Source organism: Dryobates pubescens, chromosome 9, assembly GCF_014839835.1.
Source record: "Dryobates pubescens isolate bDryPub1 chromosome 9, bDryPub1.pri, whole genome shotgun sequence".
Lineage (NCBI taxonomy): Eukaryota > Metazoa > Chordata > Aves > Piciformes > Picidae > Dryobates > Dryobates pubescens.
Window position 1 is genome coordinate 27,868,185 of NC_071620.1, and position 19,604 is coordinate 27,887,788.

A 19,604-nucleotide genomic window follows, 5' to 3' on the forward strand; every position below is an offset into this window, starting at 1 on the left:
CCCAAAGGGTTGTCAAACACTCAAACAGGCTGCCTAGGAAAGTGGTGAGGGAGGGATTGGAAAAGTGTGTAGATCATAGAATCAGTAAGGTTGGAACAGATCTCTAAGATCATCAAGTTCAACTGTCAGCCCAACACCACCATGGCAACTAAACCATGTCCTGAAGTCTGCAAGTTTTCTGAACATTTCCAAGGATGGTGACTCTACCATCTCCCTTGGCAGCCTGTTACCACACCTGAACACTCTTTCAGTAAAGAAATTTTTCCTTATGTCCAATCTAAACCTCCCTGGGCGCAACTTGAAGCCATTTCCTATTGTCCTATAGCTAGTTTCTTGGGAAAACAAAGCAACACCCACCTCACTACAACCTCATTTCAGAGAGTTCAGCAATAAGACTTGTGCTCTAGACCTTTCACCAGCTTTGTTGCCCTTCTCTGAAGATGCTCCAGCACCTCAATGTCCTTCTTGTAGTGAGGAGCCCAACACTGAACACAGTACTCCAAGTGTAGCCTCACCAGTGCTGAGTACAGGGGCATGACCACTTCTCAACTTCTGCTGGTCACACTATTGCTGATCCAGTCCAGGATGCTGTTGGCCACCTGGGCACATTGGTGCCTCAGATGTGGTGCTGAGGGACACAGTTCGGTGGTGACCTGGCAGTGCTGGGTAAACAGTTGGATTTCATGATCTGAAAGGTCTCTTCCAAACAAAATAATTTTATCATTATTTAATTCTACTACTAATGTTACAGTACAATATGAAGATACTGTATTGTAGAGAGTACAGTACAAGGGAGGCTGTAGACAGGTGGGGGTCAGTCTGTTCTCCCAGGCAACCAGCAACAGAACAAGGGGACACAGTCTCAAGTTGTGCCAGGAGAGGTTCAGGCTGGATATTAGGAAGAAGTTCTTCACAGAGAGAGTGATTTGCCATTGGAATGGGCTGTCCATGGAGGTGATGAAGTCGCTGTCCTTCAAGAAAAGACTGGATGAGGCACTTAGTGCCACGGTCTAGTTGATTGAATAGGGCTGGGTGATAGATTGGACTGGATGATCTTGGAGGTCTCTTCCAACCTGATGATTCTATGATTCTATATCATATAGGTTACTGAAATGCTATCACCAGATATATAAAAAGAAAATTCCCTAAGAAGAAGAAATGGAGTCTGTCTAACCTTGAGAAGACAGTCATAGAATCATAGAATGTATAGGGTTGGAAGGGACCTCTCAAGATCATCTAGTCCAACCCCCCTGTAGTCAGCAAGAACATCTTTAACTAAATAGATCAGGTTGCTCAGAACCCCTCAGAATCAAGGCTGACCTTGAATGTCTCCAGGGATGGGACCTCCAACACTGGGCAACCTGTTCCAGTGATTCACCATCCTCATAGCAAAGAACTTCTTCCTAATATCCAATACAAATCTACACTTCTCTAGTTTATAAGCATTGCCCCTCATTCTGTTGCAACATGCCCTTGTAAACAGTCCCTACCCAGATTTCCTGTAGTCCCTTTTCAGGTACTGGAAAGCCACTATAGGTCTCCCCCAGAGCCTTCTTTTCTCCAAGCTGAACAACCCCAACTCTCTCAGTCTGGCTTCATAGGAGAGGTGCTCCCCCCAGATCATCTACATCTGAAGTGTGTATCACAGCATCATTGGGACTGAAATGTACCCCTATAAATCATCCAACACCTCCCCGCTCAAGGTGGCATCAGCTAGAGCACGTTGCTCAGGGCTGAGTCCAGCTGGCTACACTTGGAGTACTGGGTTCAGTGTTGGGCTCCTCACTACAAGAAGGACATTGAGGTGCTGGAGCATGTCCAGATCATTTTTGTGGCCCTTCTCTGGACCCTCTCCATCAGGTCCATGTCCTTCTTGTGTTGAGGGCCGCAGTCAAACTCTCACTATCCAAAGTGAAGTGTAGCATGTGTTGATTATATGCTCTGCTCCATGGGAATTATGAGTGGGTTGTTGAGCCTCAAGCCTCTCCTCCTCAGACTGAAGCAGGGAATGTGACCTCTATAGTGGTTTTTTCCAGGAGATATTTGTCCTGTTCGGTATTTAAATCTGTCTCAATGATGCCTTTAACTAATCATCATGTTTCATTAATAACTTCATCTCTGGAAGTCTTCATATTAAAACTGTCATTCTGTGGTGGAGGAAATGGCTGAACCTGTTGCTGCAACCTCTTTTATTGTCTCCATAATTTCTTACCAAGAGGGAACAATTAGGTTCATCTACATCTGAAGTTTGTATCACAGCATCATTGGAACTGAAATGTACCCCTGTAAATCATCCAACACCTCCCTGCTCAAGGCAGCGTCAGCTAGAGCAGGTTGCTCAGGGCTGAGTATAGCTGGATTTTGAGTATGTCCAAGGATGGAGACTCCACAACATGTCTGAGAAACTTGTGCCAGTGCTCAACCATTCTCACAAGTGAAAAAAGGGTTTTCTAGTGCTCAGACAGAATTTCCTGTGTTTTAGTTGGTATCCTTTGCTTCTTTTCCACTGGGGGCCACCGAAAAGAGTCTGGCTCTGGTTTTGGTCTCCTGACTCCCTATGTAGGCATAGATAAGATCCTTTTAACCCTTCCCATCTGCAGGCTGAATAGTCCCAGCGTTCTTACCCTCTCCTCATTTACAGCCGCTGGTGTATCAGAAATTCCTCCCAGTTTTTCTACATCAGCAAACTTCTCCTTTTCTCCTAACCTCATCTACAAAACAGCTCTCACCCATTTCAGACATTTCCTTCTACTTCCCTACTTCTCCTTTTCCCAGTTGTTTCCCAAGACTTTTTGATTCAGTCCTGGATTTTCCCATTCTTTTGGACATGGCCATATCAGGTTTGCCCCAGCTGACTTCACTCTAGCATTACATCCTCCCATCCTACATTCACTTTTCTTTGCTATGATTACTTTTTGAACTGCCTTGTCCAACCTTTAACCCTTGTGGTGCATTTATTAGTACATGGTGAACTTAACTCTTTGGGCATGACTTAATATATTACACATCTCTTTTCATTTCTCCTCTGTGTCCTTTCTTTTCATTACTCTGTGACACTTCATGGTAGCCCACAGGACAACTTTAAATTGCTTGTGTCTTAACCTTGATTTTTTTTTAATGTCCCCTTTATTTCTCTGTGTGTGTGTGCATGTTTTTAGAGGATATGATCAAAGCATTTATGATTTTTTAAATGTATTTCTCACTTTTATTTATAATCTCCTGAAAACTGGAAGCCAGGCTATTTTTCTTTATTAATATATCATTTCTATTGCCTTGTACTGCTGGAACTGATCTGTCGTCAGGTTTTAAATACTCTCAGACTTCAGGGATACTTGGAGACAGGATTTTTAGTCCAATCAATCTCTGAGTGTTGAGCTCTCTCTGAATGTTATCTGACATTTATTTATTTTTATTAAAGATCATCTTCTCCCTCAGGATAGGAAAGAACAACAGCAACAGAACACATACAAAATTACACAGACTTTGCAAAAAGTTATTTTTATCAAGCTGGCCGGATTTGGGCCCATCACTGATGCCTCTGTCCCTTTACTTTGTTCTCTTTGTCTTTCTTAATGATGATATAAAGACACTTAAAAGAATCTTTCTCTTGGATGGAAATCAAGAGTCATTCCTACTGCGAGGTCCAAGCAGACCAACATCAGCACCTCAGCAGAAACTTGCCTGAAGCCACTCAACCCTGTGGGGGTTCATCCTTGTCCAGGCTTGTGAAGAAAGCCCTTCTGAGACCTCTCTCAATCTCCATGCCTGAGCTTACCAGCTCATGAAAGGGCAGCAGCTGTTTCCAGCGTGTCTGCCTCATAAGCAATATGAAGTAGCCTTCTTAAATTGTCTTCCAGGCATGCACCCCAACTGGTCATCTTTTATTAATTTCCCCTTCACTTTGTTTAGACTATTTGTAATTATCTCTGTAAATATTTAATGGTCACCACATTGATCTGTGTAGCCATTCTTGCTTTCTTTAATGTCTTGGGATTGCTGTAGAATACAAGAACTACACAATTAATTTAACCAATCATGGCTGTGGAGCCAGCTCCATTTCTATCAGAGAGAAGGCTTTGTTACATTTCAGAAAGGCAAATGCCTCCTTCATAATCATTTTCTTAGCGCTCATGAGCTTTACAAGAAATGTCTTTCTGTCCATACGTATGTCATATCCTTGAGTGTATTTGGTTTGCACGGCAGCAGACCTAAAGAAATTGCCATCCTGTTGCATCCAGCTATACCAATAGAAACCAGTAAGAAAGGTCTTGTCTCCTTGGAAGAATATAGACAAAAACCCCACCAAAACTCTGCATTACATAATCATACAATTGAAGCAGAGCTGCCATTTTCCACACTGTTATCCCCACCTTAATTTATCATCCTTCCCTCCTGCCTGCTCTCAGGTTCTCAGGTTCCTGTGTCACAGAACACAAAGCCGGTGACACATTTGAGCTTGATTCAAAGTGAACCAGCAAAAGTTTCACTGCAAGTTTCTCTCTCACACATGTTAGCGTAACAGTTTCCAAAACCCCACCTACCACAAGGCTTTTTGCCATTCTCTGGTAGCCCTCAGCAAAGTTTTGCCAGCGTGATTCAGCATCATCTACTTTTAGCAGCACCCAAAATTCCCTGAGTGTGCAGCATTTTCCTTGAAAATTCTTTTTTTTTTTTCTGTAGTGCTGCTTCATTAATTCTCCTAACTGACAAGTTTTACCCTGATCCAAGCTTTCACTTCCACTGTGAAATGTCTTATTAGACAAGCCTCAGATCCTTCTGACTCTGGTCCATGACTGCATTTCACGGTCAGAGTTTAAGCATCCCCATTTTGGCGGCTAATATCATCACATGTACTCGAGGGCTGTGTCAGCAGCTACACAGATGTCATTTGATTCCTCTCTGCTGTAGGATGTCTATCATTTGCAAGCAAAACTACCACTTTCTCTACTTGCTCCTTCTTTTATTTTTTGCAGCAGTGAGACTCAAAAACATTGCTGGCTTTACTGCAAGACCCCAAGACCCTCTTCCTAGATTGCTTATTTGTTTGTTACAAAATCTTTCTTTTCTGCTCATCTTTGAAACATTTTGGGCAGAACATGATGGTGCTGTGGTGTTTTGGGTTTGGGTTTTTTGTTTGTCTGTTTGTTTTCATTTTTTGGTGGGGTTTTCTGTTTGTTTGAATGTTTTTTCTTCCTGAGCCTCCAGCCCAGTGAGGGCATTTCAGCCCTGTGCTCCTAGATGAAACACTTTCAGAGACCAACCTTTCTGTATACTGTCCTGGGCCCTACAGGCAAGACTTGGCCCACAGTGGTTGTAGGTGGGTTTTATGGGAAGCTCTACATCTAGGAGATCTGGCCTCCCTTCCCCTATGCTCGGCCCTAGTAAGGCCACATCTGCAGTGTTTTGTCCAGTTCTGGGCTCCCCAGTTCAAAAGACACTAGTGGAGAGAGTCCAACAAAGGTCTACAAAGATGCTGAGGGTACTGGAGCATCTCTTCAAGAAGAGGAGGCTGAGAGACCTGGAGCTGTTTAGCTGGGTGAAGAATAAACTTAGAGATCTCCTCAATGCTCATAAATATCTAAAGAGTAGGGTGTAAGAAGATGGGGCCAGACTCCTTTCAGTGACAGGACAAAGGGCAATGAACACAAACTGGACACACGAGGTTCCATCTGACCTTGAGGAAGAACTTCTTTACTTTGGGAGTGCCAGAACGCTGGACCGGGCCGTCCAGAGAGGTTGTGGAGTCTCCTTTGGACAGATTTCAAAGCCATCTGGACATTGCAATTCTAGGCAACCTGCTGTGGGTGACCCTGCAATTCTAGGCAACCTGCTGTGGGTGACCCTGTTTTGATGGGGGTTGGACAAGGTGAGCCCCAGAGGTCTCTTCCAACCCTCACCATGCTGGGATTCTGAGATTCTGGGATTGGCATGACACACTGGGAAGATCTTATAAGGAATTCACAATGAAGATAGTCCTATAAAGTCCAAGGGTCTGGTGTTGTACCAACATGAAAAGCAGCTAAACATGTTTATTTTGAGCCAGGAAAATAAAGCTACACAATGTATATCATGGAGTTGATTTTGAAGTCTCTTCAGAAGAGCTTCAGTCTTACTGGTTGTAAAACATACTACGGTGTAATGGCTTGAAGAAGATGAAAAGCTTGCTGTAGCAGCAACCTGAAGTGGGTATGTGTGGCTGGAAAAAGATTGTTCTCTGTGTAACTCTTCATATACCACAACAGTCTCCAAGCACTGGAAAGTTGTCTGAGCTATTTGCTTTCAGAACACACTAGAAGAATCAGCAAGCTTCTTCAGCTTGCAATCAAGAAACTACGATGAAGGATTGTGGCCTTCAAGTTTTAACAGATAGGTACCAAGCTTTCAGACCTAAAAATCCATCACCTGAAAAGAGGCAACTTTTCACCACTCAGTGCTGTCATTGAAGCAATGGTCAGGACATAGATAAGCAGATTTGGGTTGTTCTGTGTACTTCTGTCCAAGAATTAATATTCTGGTCTTATCTCTTGCCCAAGGAACTATCACTGCTGGAATGAAGCTTGGATGACCAGACCTGACCTTCCTGTTGGTTTTGGAGGATGGCAAGTTGTTGATGGAACACCCCAAGAAACCAGTGATGGTAATAGTGCTGGAAGTCCTCCTTAGCTCTTTCCAGTGTTTGGGCTTTATAGCAAACAATGGGCTGATGAGAGTTGAGCCAGCAAGACCACATGGATGGTGGCAATTTCTTGCACTAGTTAACCATGTTCACGAGTGCTCAGGACCTTCTTCTGATCTATTCTGAGCTCTAAAACATATCTGTCCTTATTATAACCCTGCTTAGAATGCACATGCACAACATTCTGCATGAGAAGGGCCCTGCTCAGTACAGAAGAGATGTACTCCTCTTGTCAGAAGATGGGTCTAAGATTTCAGCAAGCCTACCGGGAGCCTGATCAAATTCATTCTCTATTTTATGACTGCAGCCCTTACTGAACTTCCTGTGCAGAATGTAGGCAGGGTGAAAAAACACTGCTATTCCTTCCAGTCCTTAGTTTTCCAGTTCTTTAAAAACATTCTTAGCAAATTTGCAGTGAGGTCTTTCTCAGTCTATGATTTACCTGAGCCCTCCCAAAATTATCTGCTTTAACCAAAACCAGGTCTCCCTGCATTTCAGGCACTTGAGACTTAAGAGGGAACTTGGCAGCGCCATAAAGGAACCAGACCATTAGGTTGTTTCAGATGAGTCTGTATTGTTTAAAGGGCTAGTAATAAGAAAAGGTAACATTCTGATGGATTTTGTAACTACTTTAATCCCTCACTTTATGTCTCTTCCCCACATAGGTATGTACAGATGTGGCCCAGCCTCAGTTCAAGCCATTAAACATGGTCATGTCTGCTTCCAGTTTGATGCTCCTTTTGTCTACGCTGAGGTACGTACCTGAAAATATTTAGTGCCTTGAGTGCTATCAGTAGGACCATAGGTGAGACAGGAGATAGGGTTCCACTGCAATTCATGGATTGGGAAGTGTCTTTATATGTCCTCTATGTCAAACGAAGATCTCATAATGATTTTGACATGAAAGCCAGTAGGTGTGATATGACTCTAATGAATGACAGACTTCTCTGCTCGCCAAAGTAATAAGCAGAAAAAGCTACTCTGGCTCTGATGGAACTTTAGGCTGCCATCATTTATTCTTCTCAGCTTCCAGCTATGTTAGCAAATGAATCACTGACTCTAGCTGCCCATCTCCAACCCTTGTTAGCTGTTACCCCCATCTCAGGACTGCCAGCAAAGCTGCTTATGTTAAGTCTCCCTTGCTTATTTCAGTCAAAATGCATGTGGTGATTTTTGAAGAGCTCTTTGCTTACCACATTCCTTTTGGCCTGCAACAGGTCAAGGAAAGATCACATGGGTGGTTTGACAGGAAGAACTGAGAGGGAACTCTCTCCATGAGGAGCAAGTGGGCTTCGTCTTGTGATTACAACAGAGCTGACATGCTCAGAATTGCAGCAGCTGTAGAGCACATCTCTTATTGAATTGTACATAGCTTAGGATAGAAGAGAAAAAAATAGTGTGCCCAGGTGGCCAAGAAGACCAACAGCATCCTGGATTGGATCAGGAGTAGTGTAGCCAGCAGGACTAGGGCAGTGATCCTGCTTCTGTACTCAGCACTGATGGGGCTGCACCTCAAATACTGGGTTCAGCTATGGACCCTTCACTACAAGACATCAAGGTGCTGTAATGGGTCCACAGAAGGGCAACAAAGCCAGTAAAGGGTCTGGAGCACATGTCCTGTGAGGAGCAGCTGAGGGAACTGGAGAAAAGGAGGCTTAGGCTTCTCACTCTCTACCAGCTCCGTGAAAGGAGTCTGTAACAAGATGGAAGTTGGTCTCTTCTCCCAAGGAAAAAGTGATCGGGCAAGAGAATATGGCCTCACATTCCACCAGGGGAGGTTTTGGTTGGGAATTAGAAAAAAAAGTCTTCATGGAAAGGGTTGTCAAGCCCTGGAACAGGCTGCCTAGGCAAATGATGCAGTCCTCATCCCTGGAGGAATTGAAAAGCCAGGCAGAAGTAGTGCTGAGGGACATGGCTTGGTGGTGACCTGGCAGAGCTGTGTTAAGGGTCACCATCTTCCCCAAGTCTGGATAGTCTATTCCAAGTTAAACCTGTCTGTCATTCTGGAGCTGTGAACAGAAACACACATCTAGCCATTTCTGTAGCATATGGCCTATTTTAAACACAGTACTGAAGTCCCATTGAAATGCAAGTAATTGCTGGGTCTTCAAGTCAACATGTCATTGTTTTGAGGGTAGATAAGAAGGCCAACAGCTTCCTGGCCTATATAAGGAGTAGTGTGGCCAGCAGGGCTAGAGGAGTGATTGTCCCACTGTACTGTGCACTGGTGAGGCCACACCTTGAGTACTGCCATCAGTTTTGGGCACCGCAGTGTAGGACAGATATTGAGGTGCGGGAGCAGGTTCAGAGAAGGGCAACAAAGTTGAGCCTCATAAGGAGTGGCTGAGGCAGCTGAAGTTGTTTAGTCTGAAGAAAAGGGAGCTGAGGGGAGACCTTATTGCTTTCTATAACTACCTGAAGGAAGGTTTTAGTGAGGTGAGTGTTGGACATAAAGAAATGGCATCAAGTTCTGCCAGGGGAGGTTTAGGTTAGACATTAGGAAAAACATCTATATAAAAATGGTTATCAAAGACTGGAATAGGCTGCCCAAGGAAGTGGTTGAATCACCATCCTTGAACATATTTAAAAGCCATCTAAATACTCAAGGATATGGTGTGGTAGAGTTAGATAATGGTTGGACTTGATGATCTTGAAGGTCTTTTTCAAACATTGTGATTCAGTTATTCTGTGGTTCAATCCTTTCTCATTTCATTTTTAGGTGAATGGTGATATTATTTACTTAAGAAGGGAAAAAAATGGAACCCAAGTGATAGAAAATATTGACACAACCCATGTTGGGCAGTTGATTGTGACCAAGGAAGTTGGAGGGGATGGAATGATGGAGATTACTGAGGACTACAAGTTCCAAGAAGGTAACCTGAAATAGGGTGGGCCCATACCAATGTATATTTGCCTTAGTAAGATCTTGGATGTGGATTTACAAACCCCTGGCACTGAGAGAGCTTCATGAAAAGCTGCCAAGGTACCCTCTGGAACATTTTATTTGTAACTCCACCACAGAAACACGGCAGATGCCTTGATGAGAGCACAGATTTTGCTGCTCAGAAATGCTTTGGACTGAGTTAGCTGTAGTAAAAATAAAAGGTAGATCTGGAGTAACTCAAACCAATCACAACAATGTAAGGCTTTTTGCACAGCTGTTTAGATGTGTCTTACTCAGGCCAAATGTTTGCACAGGGTAAATCAGTGTTGCTCCATTAATATCAATTAAGCTTGAGGTGGCTTGAATCTTTAGCACCCTTGGAATCTGTGAAGCTCTCTAGGTATCTTTATCACAGTTCACTGTCCTCATGCATTCATTTCAGCTACCACAAGCTATGGAAGATGCACCCTTTTGATTGATGAATGGGCTAATGCAGGACCCTTGTTTCTTTCCTAAAGTTTATTAGCTTTTATTTCTAGGCTCAGAGGAGGAGAGATTGGCTCTTGAGACTGCTGTGATGTACGGTGTTAAAAAGCAAACCACCCAAGATATCACCTATCAGCCACAAAAGGATGTGGACATGGACTTCCAAGTGCAAAAGGCAGTCCTTGGCAGTGACTTTAAAGTCACCATAACTTTCAGGAACAGAAGTCACAACTATTACACTGCTACTACCTTCCTTTCAGGCAACATAGTGTTTTATACAGGAGTGACAAAAAATGAATTCAAGAAACACTCCTTCGTTGCAAAACTGGATCCCTCTTCATGTAAGTTGTTTTCAAACCTGTGAGCTTTTCCTTTCTGTCATTAACTGCCATCAATGTCTCTACCCCATGCAATGCTACAGGCTTGGGGAAGAGTAGCTGGAAAGATGCCTGGTGGAAAAGGACCTGTGAGTGTTGGTCAGAAATCAGTTGAGTATGAGCCAGCATGTGGCCAAGTGGCCAAGAAAGCCAACAGCATCCTGGCCTGTATCCACAAAAGTGTGGCCAGCAGGATCAGGGAAGTGATTGTTCCTCTCTACTCAGCATTAGTGAGGCCACACCTTGAGTACTGGATTCAGTTTTGGGCCCCTCACTGGAGAATATCCAGAGAAGGGTGAAGGGTCTAGAGCACAAACCTTCTGAGGGGTAGCTGAGCAAACTGAGGTTGTTTAGCCTGGAGGAAAGGAGTCTGAGAGGAGGCCTCATTGGTCTCTACAACTCTCTCAAAGGAAGCTGGAGTGAGGTGGGGGTTGTTGTCTTCTCCCAGGTAACAAGAAACAGGACAGGAGGAAATAGCATAAAGTTGCACTAAGAGAGGTTTAGGTTGGAGATTAGATAAAGTCTTTCCTGAAAGACTTCTCAAGCCCTGGAATAGACTGCTCAAGGACATGGTGCAGTCATCATCCCTGCAGGGATTGAAAAGACATGTAGTTGTGGTGCTGAGGGATGTAGTTTGCCAGTGTCTTGGCAGTGTTGGGTTAATGGTTGAACTCCATGATCTAAACAGACTCTTCAAACCTACATGGTTCTGTGATTCTGTTCATTTGCAACTGTGTGAGAGTACTCTGTCAGAGATGTGAAGGGAAGCTACCTTCTGAGGCACTTAACAGAATTTATGGGCTTCATTCATGGCAAGGAGTGTGAGTATATATATAACAAAAAATTACAATACAGTAAAGAAGTGTCACAGGCATTCTTCCAGCACCTGCAGGAAGTGAATGCCTGATGATTTTCAGAATAATGATTAAAGGAATTGTGTGGGTTGAAAACAACTTTGAGGATTTGAATAGCTTAAACCTTCCAATGCCTTCAAAGGTGCTCTTTTCTACTCAGTTATATTTAGTTTGATCTATTTTTTTGGAAAGGCAACTCAGTGTTGTGTCTCCCTTGGCTTTCCCAGGTACGCTAAGGGGTACAGGGAACTTAACAGAACAGTCAGTGGTAAGGAAATGGAAGCCTATTATTCTTATTTTCCTTCCTATTGTAAATATATTTTAACAAGGAAGTTCCTCTTTCCTTCTACTGGAAAGCACACTTCTCACAAAATCTCAGCATGGTAGGGGTTGGAAGGGATCTTCAGAGAGTAAGTTGCCCAGGATCACAATGTTCAGAGAGGTTTGGAATCTCTCCAGAGTAGGAGACTCCATAACATCTTTGGGAAGCCTGGTCCAGTGCTCCAGCACCCTCACAGCAAAGAATTTTCTCCTCTTGTTCAGATGGAACCTTCTGGGTTCCAGTTTGTAGCTGCTGCCCCTTGTCCTATCACTGGCTACCATTAAAAAGAGTCTGTCCCCATCCTCTTGCTCTCCACCCTTTAGCTATTGATCAACACTGAGAAGTTTGTGCACAAACCCAGCCCATGCCCCAGGGGGCTCACAGTCTAGATGGAAAAAGGACAAGATAAGAGGGGAAACATGAGGGAAAATTCTCTCACTGTGAGGGTGACAGAACACTGGAACAGGCTGCCCAGGGGGGTTGTGGAGTTGTCTTCTCTGAAGATACAAAAAACATGCCTGAATGCATACCTGTGTGAGCCGGTATAGGGGATCCTGCTCTGGCACAGGGGTTGGGCTAGATGATCTTTTGAGGTCTGTTCCAGCCCTTAGCATTCTGTGATTCTTTGATTCTGTGAATGGTGAGGTAAAGAAATGAAGACAGTTCAGGCAGTCAAAGTCATTCTTTGGCAGTGGGCTAACATCTTTTCCAAGGCACTCATATAACTGGCACTGGCCACACTGGGAGGTCCAATTAGCCATTAGATTGCTTCAGATTATTTTTTTTTCTTTCCTATTTCTTCTCTCAGCCAGTGCTTTTGATGTTGCCATCAAATCAAGTGAGTACTTGAGTGATCTGCTGGACCAAGCCTCCTTTCATTTCTTTGTGACTGCACGGATCAATGAAACAGGGAAGATACTGGCCATGCAGAAGGCAACAGCCCTGGAAATCCCAAGCCTGAGGATCAAGGTAGCTTGATAACCACTATGATGTACATGGGCTGTTCTTTACAATACTGTTACACTGACTTCGGAAACTGGGAGGTGTATGTGTGTGTGCACATTAGACTTTTAGTTTAACATGGACCTTATAAAGTAGAAACTGGATGGAGTGTACAGGTGTGTGTAGGTATGTTATATATTGTACTGAGTATCTCTACATTAAAGGCTGAGAATGAGTATCATGAGTAGTAGAGAACTGAAGTGATCTTGAAGAAAGGAGAGGAACAGGTCTGAGAAAGCTGGAGAAACTCAAAGGATAAGAGTGGTTACTCAAGTGACTCCAGTCTAACTTCTCCAGTATTCTGTTCTATTTGAAGCAACATAGCACAGAAGCCTCTTGCTGGAGAATGAAGGACACTGCCATTGAGGTGACTCTGTTTGGAAAATTCCTGCAGGCATTGTGGAAAACTCCTCCAAACTCAGACAGGCAACATCCATTTGGGACCATGGTTTCAGAATTGTTGGACAGGGCCCTGAGCAACCTGCTCTAGTTGAAGACATTCCTGCTAGGCGGGTCATACTAAATGACCTTTAGAGGTCCCTTCCAAGCCAACCCAGTCTGTGATTCTGTGATTTCAGGGCCTTACTGTCACACTGTGACACTGCTGTTAGTGGAGTTCTCTGTAAGTCAAACATTTCTGCAGATGGTGGCATGATACCTATGAAAAAGAAGAATTGTAACATTCATGATAAGGGCCTTATGTCATGTGTCAGAGACAGGGCAGAGATTCAGAGTTCTCAACTCATAATGAGGCATCCAAATAAATAGCTTCATTTTCAGAAGTGCTCAGCCTTCATCTGCTTTGAATGATGTCATTTGGGTTTGATTTTGTCCTAACATTGAAAAGGAATGCAGTCCCTTAAAACTCAGGACCTTGAAAGAAATGTGTTAATAGACATTTTTTGCCCTGTATATGTTTTTGAACCCATGCTCAAGTTCCTATATGATAATTTCTGTAGCAATCACAGCCTCTAGGTTTTTTTTTTAAAGTAGACCAAAAGTGGCATGAAGTTTGGCCAAAAAAATCCACTCTGATTCACGGTTGTGGTGGTTTGAGCCTGAACTGGGACTTAGGAGCTCAGATGGGGGCAAGGCTGAGAATCCCTCCCCCACTCCCCCCTCCTCTTTCCCAATAGAGAGGAAAAGGAAAGGGAAGGAGCAAATCCACCAAGAAATAATTTGGAGTCAGCTTGGAAATAGAGAAGTAAAGAATTTTCTTTAAACAATATATATATATGTAACAATAACAGGTAGGCTTCACAAGGGTAAGGGACAAGGATGGATGGGAGAAGAAACAAGAATACAAAACCAGTCTCTTTGAAGAGGTGTAGAGGTTGCAGGGAGAAGGATCAGGCCTGACCACGTGGCAGAGAAGCAGGGAGCCACCAGCAGTCCTCCTCCAAGCAAAGGCAGGGACCAAGAGATCTAATGGCTGCAGTATCCTGCTTTTTATAGCCTTGCTGGGCAGGGAGGGGGAGTGGAACAGACTAATGTAGTTTCCCAGGGGGGAAATACCCTCCAGGGAGGACAATGCTCTCGCAAGCCTTCCCCCTTCCTCCCCCCCCACTCCTCCCCCTCCTCGCTCCCCCAGCCCCCCCTGCCCTGCTTCCAGGATGGGCGTTAACCCATCACAACGGTCTATAGAAATGTGGTGATGATCTGATCAGATGACTGGTACTTTCAAACAAAAGTTTTTTGGTTTACTGAGCATTCTAGAGAGGAGGTAAAAAAAGACAAACTCTACTCCAATAATGAAATTTTAGAAGCTGAGAGTCCTTCCAGTTCAATACTTAAAAAGAACATTTTATACGGCATCCCCAATTTCAGCTTCAAAACAGTTTATTCTCCCTGCTGTTATGAAGAAAGGATGTTGAGAATCTTGCAGAGGTTGTTCTCCCATAACCATTTTTTTCTACTACAAGTGAGCTTGTGTCTTCTTTTCTTCTTTGTGATACATAAAAACATGCAGAAATTTTGATACCTGGGGTTTTAAAGAGCGTGTGTGTGCATGTATCTACACCTATGTATAGGAAACTTCAATTTATTGCTTTTTAAGAATTCTGAGGAAGCTTCTCTCATGGAATCATACAATCATAGAATGCTTTCTCTTGGAACACACCTTTAAAGGCCGTCTTGCTCAATCCCTCTGCAGTGAGCAGAGAATCTGCAACTAGTAGATCAGGTTGCTCAGAGCCCCGTCCAAACCTACCTGTGATGTTTCTAGACATCTACCATTTCTCTGGGCAACCTGGGCCAGGGTTTCACCACCCTCAGTGTAAAAATTTTCCTCATCATATCTAGTCTGAATCTCCTCTCTTTTTGGTCACTCTTTGTCCTGTCACAACAGGCGCTGCCATAAAGTCTGCTCCCATCTTTCTCATCTGCCTCTTTAAGTACTGAAAGGCTACAATAAGGTCTCCCTGGAGCCTTCCCTTCTCCAGGCTGAAACCCAAACTTTCTCAGCCTGTCCACAAGCAGAGATCCACCCTTGGATCATTTTTGTGGCATCCTCTAGATCCACTCCAACAGGTCCAAAAGTTGTACACCATGGGGGAATTTTATTATTACCATATTGAGGAGTTTTTCCCTTTCCTTGTCTTGCAGACCCAAGGTGAGAAGGTAGCTGGCAAACAAATGTCTGTGATAGTGGAATTCACCAATCCTCTGGCACAAACCCTGGAGAATGTCACGCTTCGCCTTGAGGGACCTGGTGTGCTGAGAACAATGAAGGAGGAGTTCAGGTAGGGAAGAAAGCACAACCAGCTGGGAGTTCATCCCCTGCTTGTTCATAAGGAAGAAGCTCAGGAGAGACACTTAACTAATGCTGTGCTGTGTAATGCAATTCAAACACTCTCACCTCACGTTAATGTTCAATACACAGGGGAGCTGTAGGTCTCAATAGTCAGAAGTCAAGCTGTCCAGAGAGCCTGTGAGAGCATTTCATCTGCTCAGTACTAGTACTGAAGGAAGAGGTAGTGGTAGTGGGTAGTTGCTAATGTAGCCTGAGTTTGCTTTTTCACTGTATTACATTATTTTTAGTGCTTGACAATAGCACCTGCAAGTCGCTATCACAGAAAGATTTATCCTGCTCGTGAAGTGTTTACTGCCACTCACACAGTATGTGGAGCTCACATCCTCCACTGCTTTTTAAACAGGGATTTTCTCCACTTGTGTTAATTGTGATTGCACAAGATGTTCAGGTACTTCAGATGATCTCTGCAAGCTTATGTCAAGGCATAAAGTGTGTATTAGATGCAGCATAGCTGTCAAGGGTTAGTGCTGAGCTGGCCGCTAGGTAAGAGACAGAGGCTCACCATGAACCCCACTCCCTTCCCAAAGGGAAGAGAAATGGAAAAAGGGAGAGAGACTGATGGGAAAGAAAATAAATGAAAATTAAAGAAAATGAAAACAGCTTGAAGGGACATAGTAACAATAAAATTAAATAGATACAAACCAATATCCAACCCAACCCCTGATGGCAATGTCATCACTGTCATCAATGATGCTGGGGGGCAGGCCCACAGAGGACTCATCTGTGGATAAGAACTGGATTCAGGAGCTGGACTTTGGAAGCTGGATCCAGGAATGCACTGGTTGGCATAGAAGGCAGAATAGACAGAGTTCTTCTCAGACCCTGGCCATTGAAGAAGAGTCTTGAACCTGGGGATCCCTCAGCTTTATCCTGAAGATGATGTTGTTCATGCACTGGAATCCCTTATTGGTCAGTTTAGGGTCACCTGTTCTGTCTGCTGCTCCCTGCAGATACAACCTCTGACTTCTTTCACCCCAGGGTGGGACTTAATAGATTTAATAGTGCCCTTGGTTTGCACAGGAGCAAGTCTAAGTAAGAGCCCTTCTGCATGCCAGCCCTTGGCAGTAACTCTAACCATCAGCATTATTAGTGCTGGAAGCATCCATTATTGGTGAAAACATTCAAAAAGCATCACCCCTGAGCAGAGACTGAGCTGAAAAGTCAAATCACTGGACAGAATTGATTATGCTCAGATCAAGGCGCACCTTCATGTTCCTCATGTCTGCTCCTCATCCTGACTCTGTGGTAGCCATATGCAAAGGAAGTTTTTCTCCTAAACCCTCTTTCCATTTGAGTTCAGTTTTACAAGCTCAACATTAGTCAGTTCCAAGATAGATAACTGAGATCCTTGGAAAATTTCTGCAGCTGTCTTGGGCAGCCAAAGCAGTGCCATCTATCAGTACCTGTGCTGATGGTCCCCAGGAGTGTGCGGAAGGAGTTTGAAAAATTGCCTGAGTTTCAGCAGCTGCATAAACTGTCAGCATTATCTGCAGCTTGGAGAGCAGGTCTGAACCCAGCTGCACCTGGGCCAGGGATAAAAAGACCAAACCCAGCCTCCAGAGTGCAGCTGGATAGAAAAATGACGGTGAAAGGACATCATACTATGCTTGATTTTGCACGTGTTATGTCACAGGTGCTGCTGAACGTGACTCAGCATGCTCCACATGAGTTACACAAGCTGCTTGCAGCACTAAGCCTTCATTGCTGCCCAGCCCTGCCAGCATTACCCATTATTCTGCATGCTTCTTGAGCCAAAAGCTGCTCTCACCTTCAAGGATGCAGGAGCTGTCAGGTGCATCAAAGGCACAGGAGTGAGGGAGAAAAATGACTCATGGAACACTCATGGTCATTTTCCTTCAAGTCACTATGCTTTCAGGAGTGCCCTTGGAATTGTTTAAAATGGAAATGGATCAGCTTAGTCATGTTAAGCTTTTACTCCTCTGAGATGGAGGAAGGCTGCAGGTTACACACACAGAGGGCAGAGCAGGGGGCAGTTGTAGTTTATTTAAATAATAATTGCATTTGCCCCCATGCATTCAAAGTGATAAATAGCTCTGGCATGGTGATGGCTCAGCATGTTACACAGAACCATTCATCACTGAATTCTCTCCAAGGAAAATAAGATTAAGGTGGCTTTACTCCATTTACAAAGAGAATCAAACCCATTCTAGCTTTTCTTCACCCTTCCACTGCTTCCCTGCCCATCAGGGACTATTACATATAGGATGTGGCTTTTGCAGTTCATGGTGGGGATGAGACTTTTGACCTCTGTATTTTGAAGGAGATTTTTCTGTATCATTCACACAACAGGTATGGGTGAGCCAACTTCATTCTGGAAATGAAGTGGGGCTTCATGCTCACCATTCATAAAGACTATGTCTCTATCCAAAAGGAGATTTGAGTGAGGTGGGGCTCAGCCTTTTATTCCAGGTAACAAGTGAAAGGATGAGAAGAAACAGTCTCAGCTTTTGTCAGGGGAAGCTTAAGTTGGACATTAAGATGTCAGAGGATGTTTAAGTTGGACATTAGGAAAGACACTGAAAGAGTGGTTAAGCCCTGTAAGGGGCTGCCTAGTAAATCTCCAAAAGCATGTAGATGTGGTGCTGAGGGACATGGTTTAGCAGTGGACTTGGCACTGTTAGATTAACAGCTAGACTTGATGATTTTTATGGTTTTTTTTCCAGTCTTAAATTCTATGATTATATGATCACAGATGTATGGGTGTTTATATAGAGAGATATTAGCCTTAGATGGATGAGGAGCATGACTCATGAAGAAAACCTTGGGCAGCAGCAGTTCCTACATGGGACATAATCTTTGCATGATAAATAGGAATTCACCAGGGAGTGATGGAATGTGGTAAAAGGATTTTAGCCAAGCATGCATTCATACTAGCAGGTAAGTCATGTCAGATGTTTCTACATGTCAAAGCTCACCTGGTGTTAGTATTTGCAGAGAGAAGGAAGTTGATTTAGAAGTAGGACAGTGGAGAAACAGGAAAAGATGAGTTTGGTTTCCCAGCACAGATGTTGCCTTCCTGCACACACATTTATATCCTATAAATCAGAGATGGTAGCATGTGAAGATGTGATCTGGAAATCTTCATCCTTAGAGAATTTGGCCCCCAGGTGCTCAAGAAATTAAACCAAACCTTGCTGCACAGCAAACTTCTGTAATATCTTCTTCACTTTTCACATGGATAATCCCATAAACTCTCCATTTCAAATGGCATTTAAACATGTGAAGCAATCAGTCATTGCTAATGGAATCTCGCCTGGAGAGATTCCAAACCTGTCTGCACGTTGTGATCCTGGGCACTCTGCTGTGGATGACCCTGCTTTAGTAGGGTCTGGATGATCTCCAGAGGTCCCTTCCAATCATTCTGTGATACTGTGAAAAAATTTATAGGACACTTACGGGAGCGAGTGAAACACAAAAACTTGGAGAGGTCCACCCGCAGTTTCTCCAGCTGTGGGCCAATTTGAAGGCACTGACTAACCTTTCCTTTTTCCTTACAGGCAAATCCCAGCCAACTCTACCTTGATCTGGGAAATAAAATGCACCCCCAAACAACCAGGGTTACGGAAGCTGATTGCAAGCTTGAATTGTGATGCTTTGAGGCATGTGTATGGTGAACTCAATGTCCAGATTCAAAAACCATGAAGCAAGACGGTGCCTTCATCTCTCGCTTAGCTCTGTTTCAAAGTATCACGGGACAGAGGGGAGGGAGAATGTAGTAGATGTCTGCTTATTTTTAGTTTGGTCAGTCTTGTGCTGAACACAATTTGATTAGCTAATTGGTAAGACTGGGGAGAGAATGAAGAAGCACCTGCATACTGAAGGATTTAAAATGTTATACATGTAATTAAAGGCAATTCTAGGTCGTGTTATTCCTACAATTCACTTGTATTTCTGATACACCACTTTAGTGCTGCAAGTGAATCTGAAAAGCTCCATTCACCAAAGTAGTCTGAACTTTAATTTTAATTAAGGACTGATATTTCACTGAAAAAAACCATAAATAATCCACCACCAAAAACTCTCTTATAAATCACTACTCTGTGACTCCACAATATAAACCTGCTTTCCACTCCAGGCTTTTTATAACTCCAGTATAATAAGAACTTAAAATAATGTTCTTGCATCTTGTCTTTTGTATTTGGATCAATCTATTCCATGTAGCAGCACTAT

General features: G+C 43.6%; 1 protein-coding gene across 1 annotated transcript in view; it reads left to right on the forward strand.

The window, feature by feature from the left end:
* F13A1 (coagulation factor XIII A chain) overlaps window positions 1–19,115 on the forward strand; it is a 65,405-nt gene extending 46,290 nt beyond the window's left edge. The window contains exons 9-15 of the mRNA XM_009897154.2: window positions 6,534–6,637; window positions 7,342–7,430; window positions 9,396–9,549; window positions 10,100–10,387; window positions 12,408–12,568; window positions 15,206–15,342; window positions 18,932–19,115. Of these exons, the coding sequence (XP_009895456.2) occupies window positions 6,534–6,637; window positions 7,342–7,430; window positions 9,396–9,549; window positions 10,100–10,387; window positions 12,408–12,568; window positions 15,206–15,342; window positions 18,932–19,076 (1,078 nt within the window). The 3' untranslated portion in view covers window positions 19,077–19,115. The remainder of the gene's footprint in view (window positions 1–6,533; window positions 6,638–7,341; window positions 7,431–9,395; window positions 9,550–10,099; window positions 10,388–12,407; window positions 12,569–15,205; window positions 15,343–18,931) is intronic.
* Window positions 19,116–19,604: the final 489 nt, after the last annotated feature.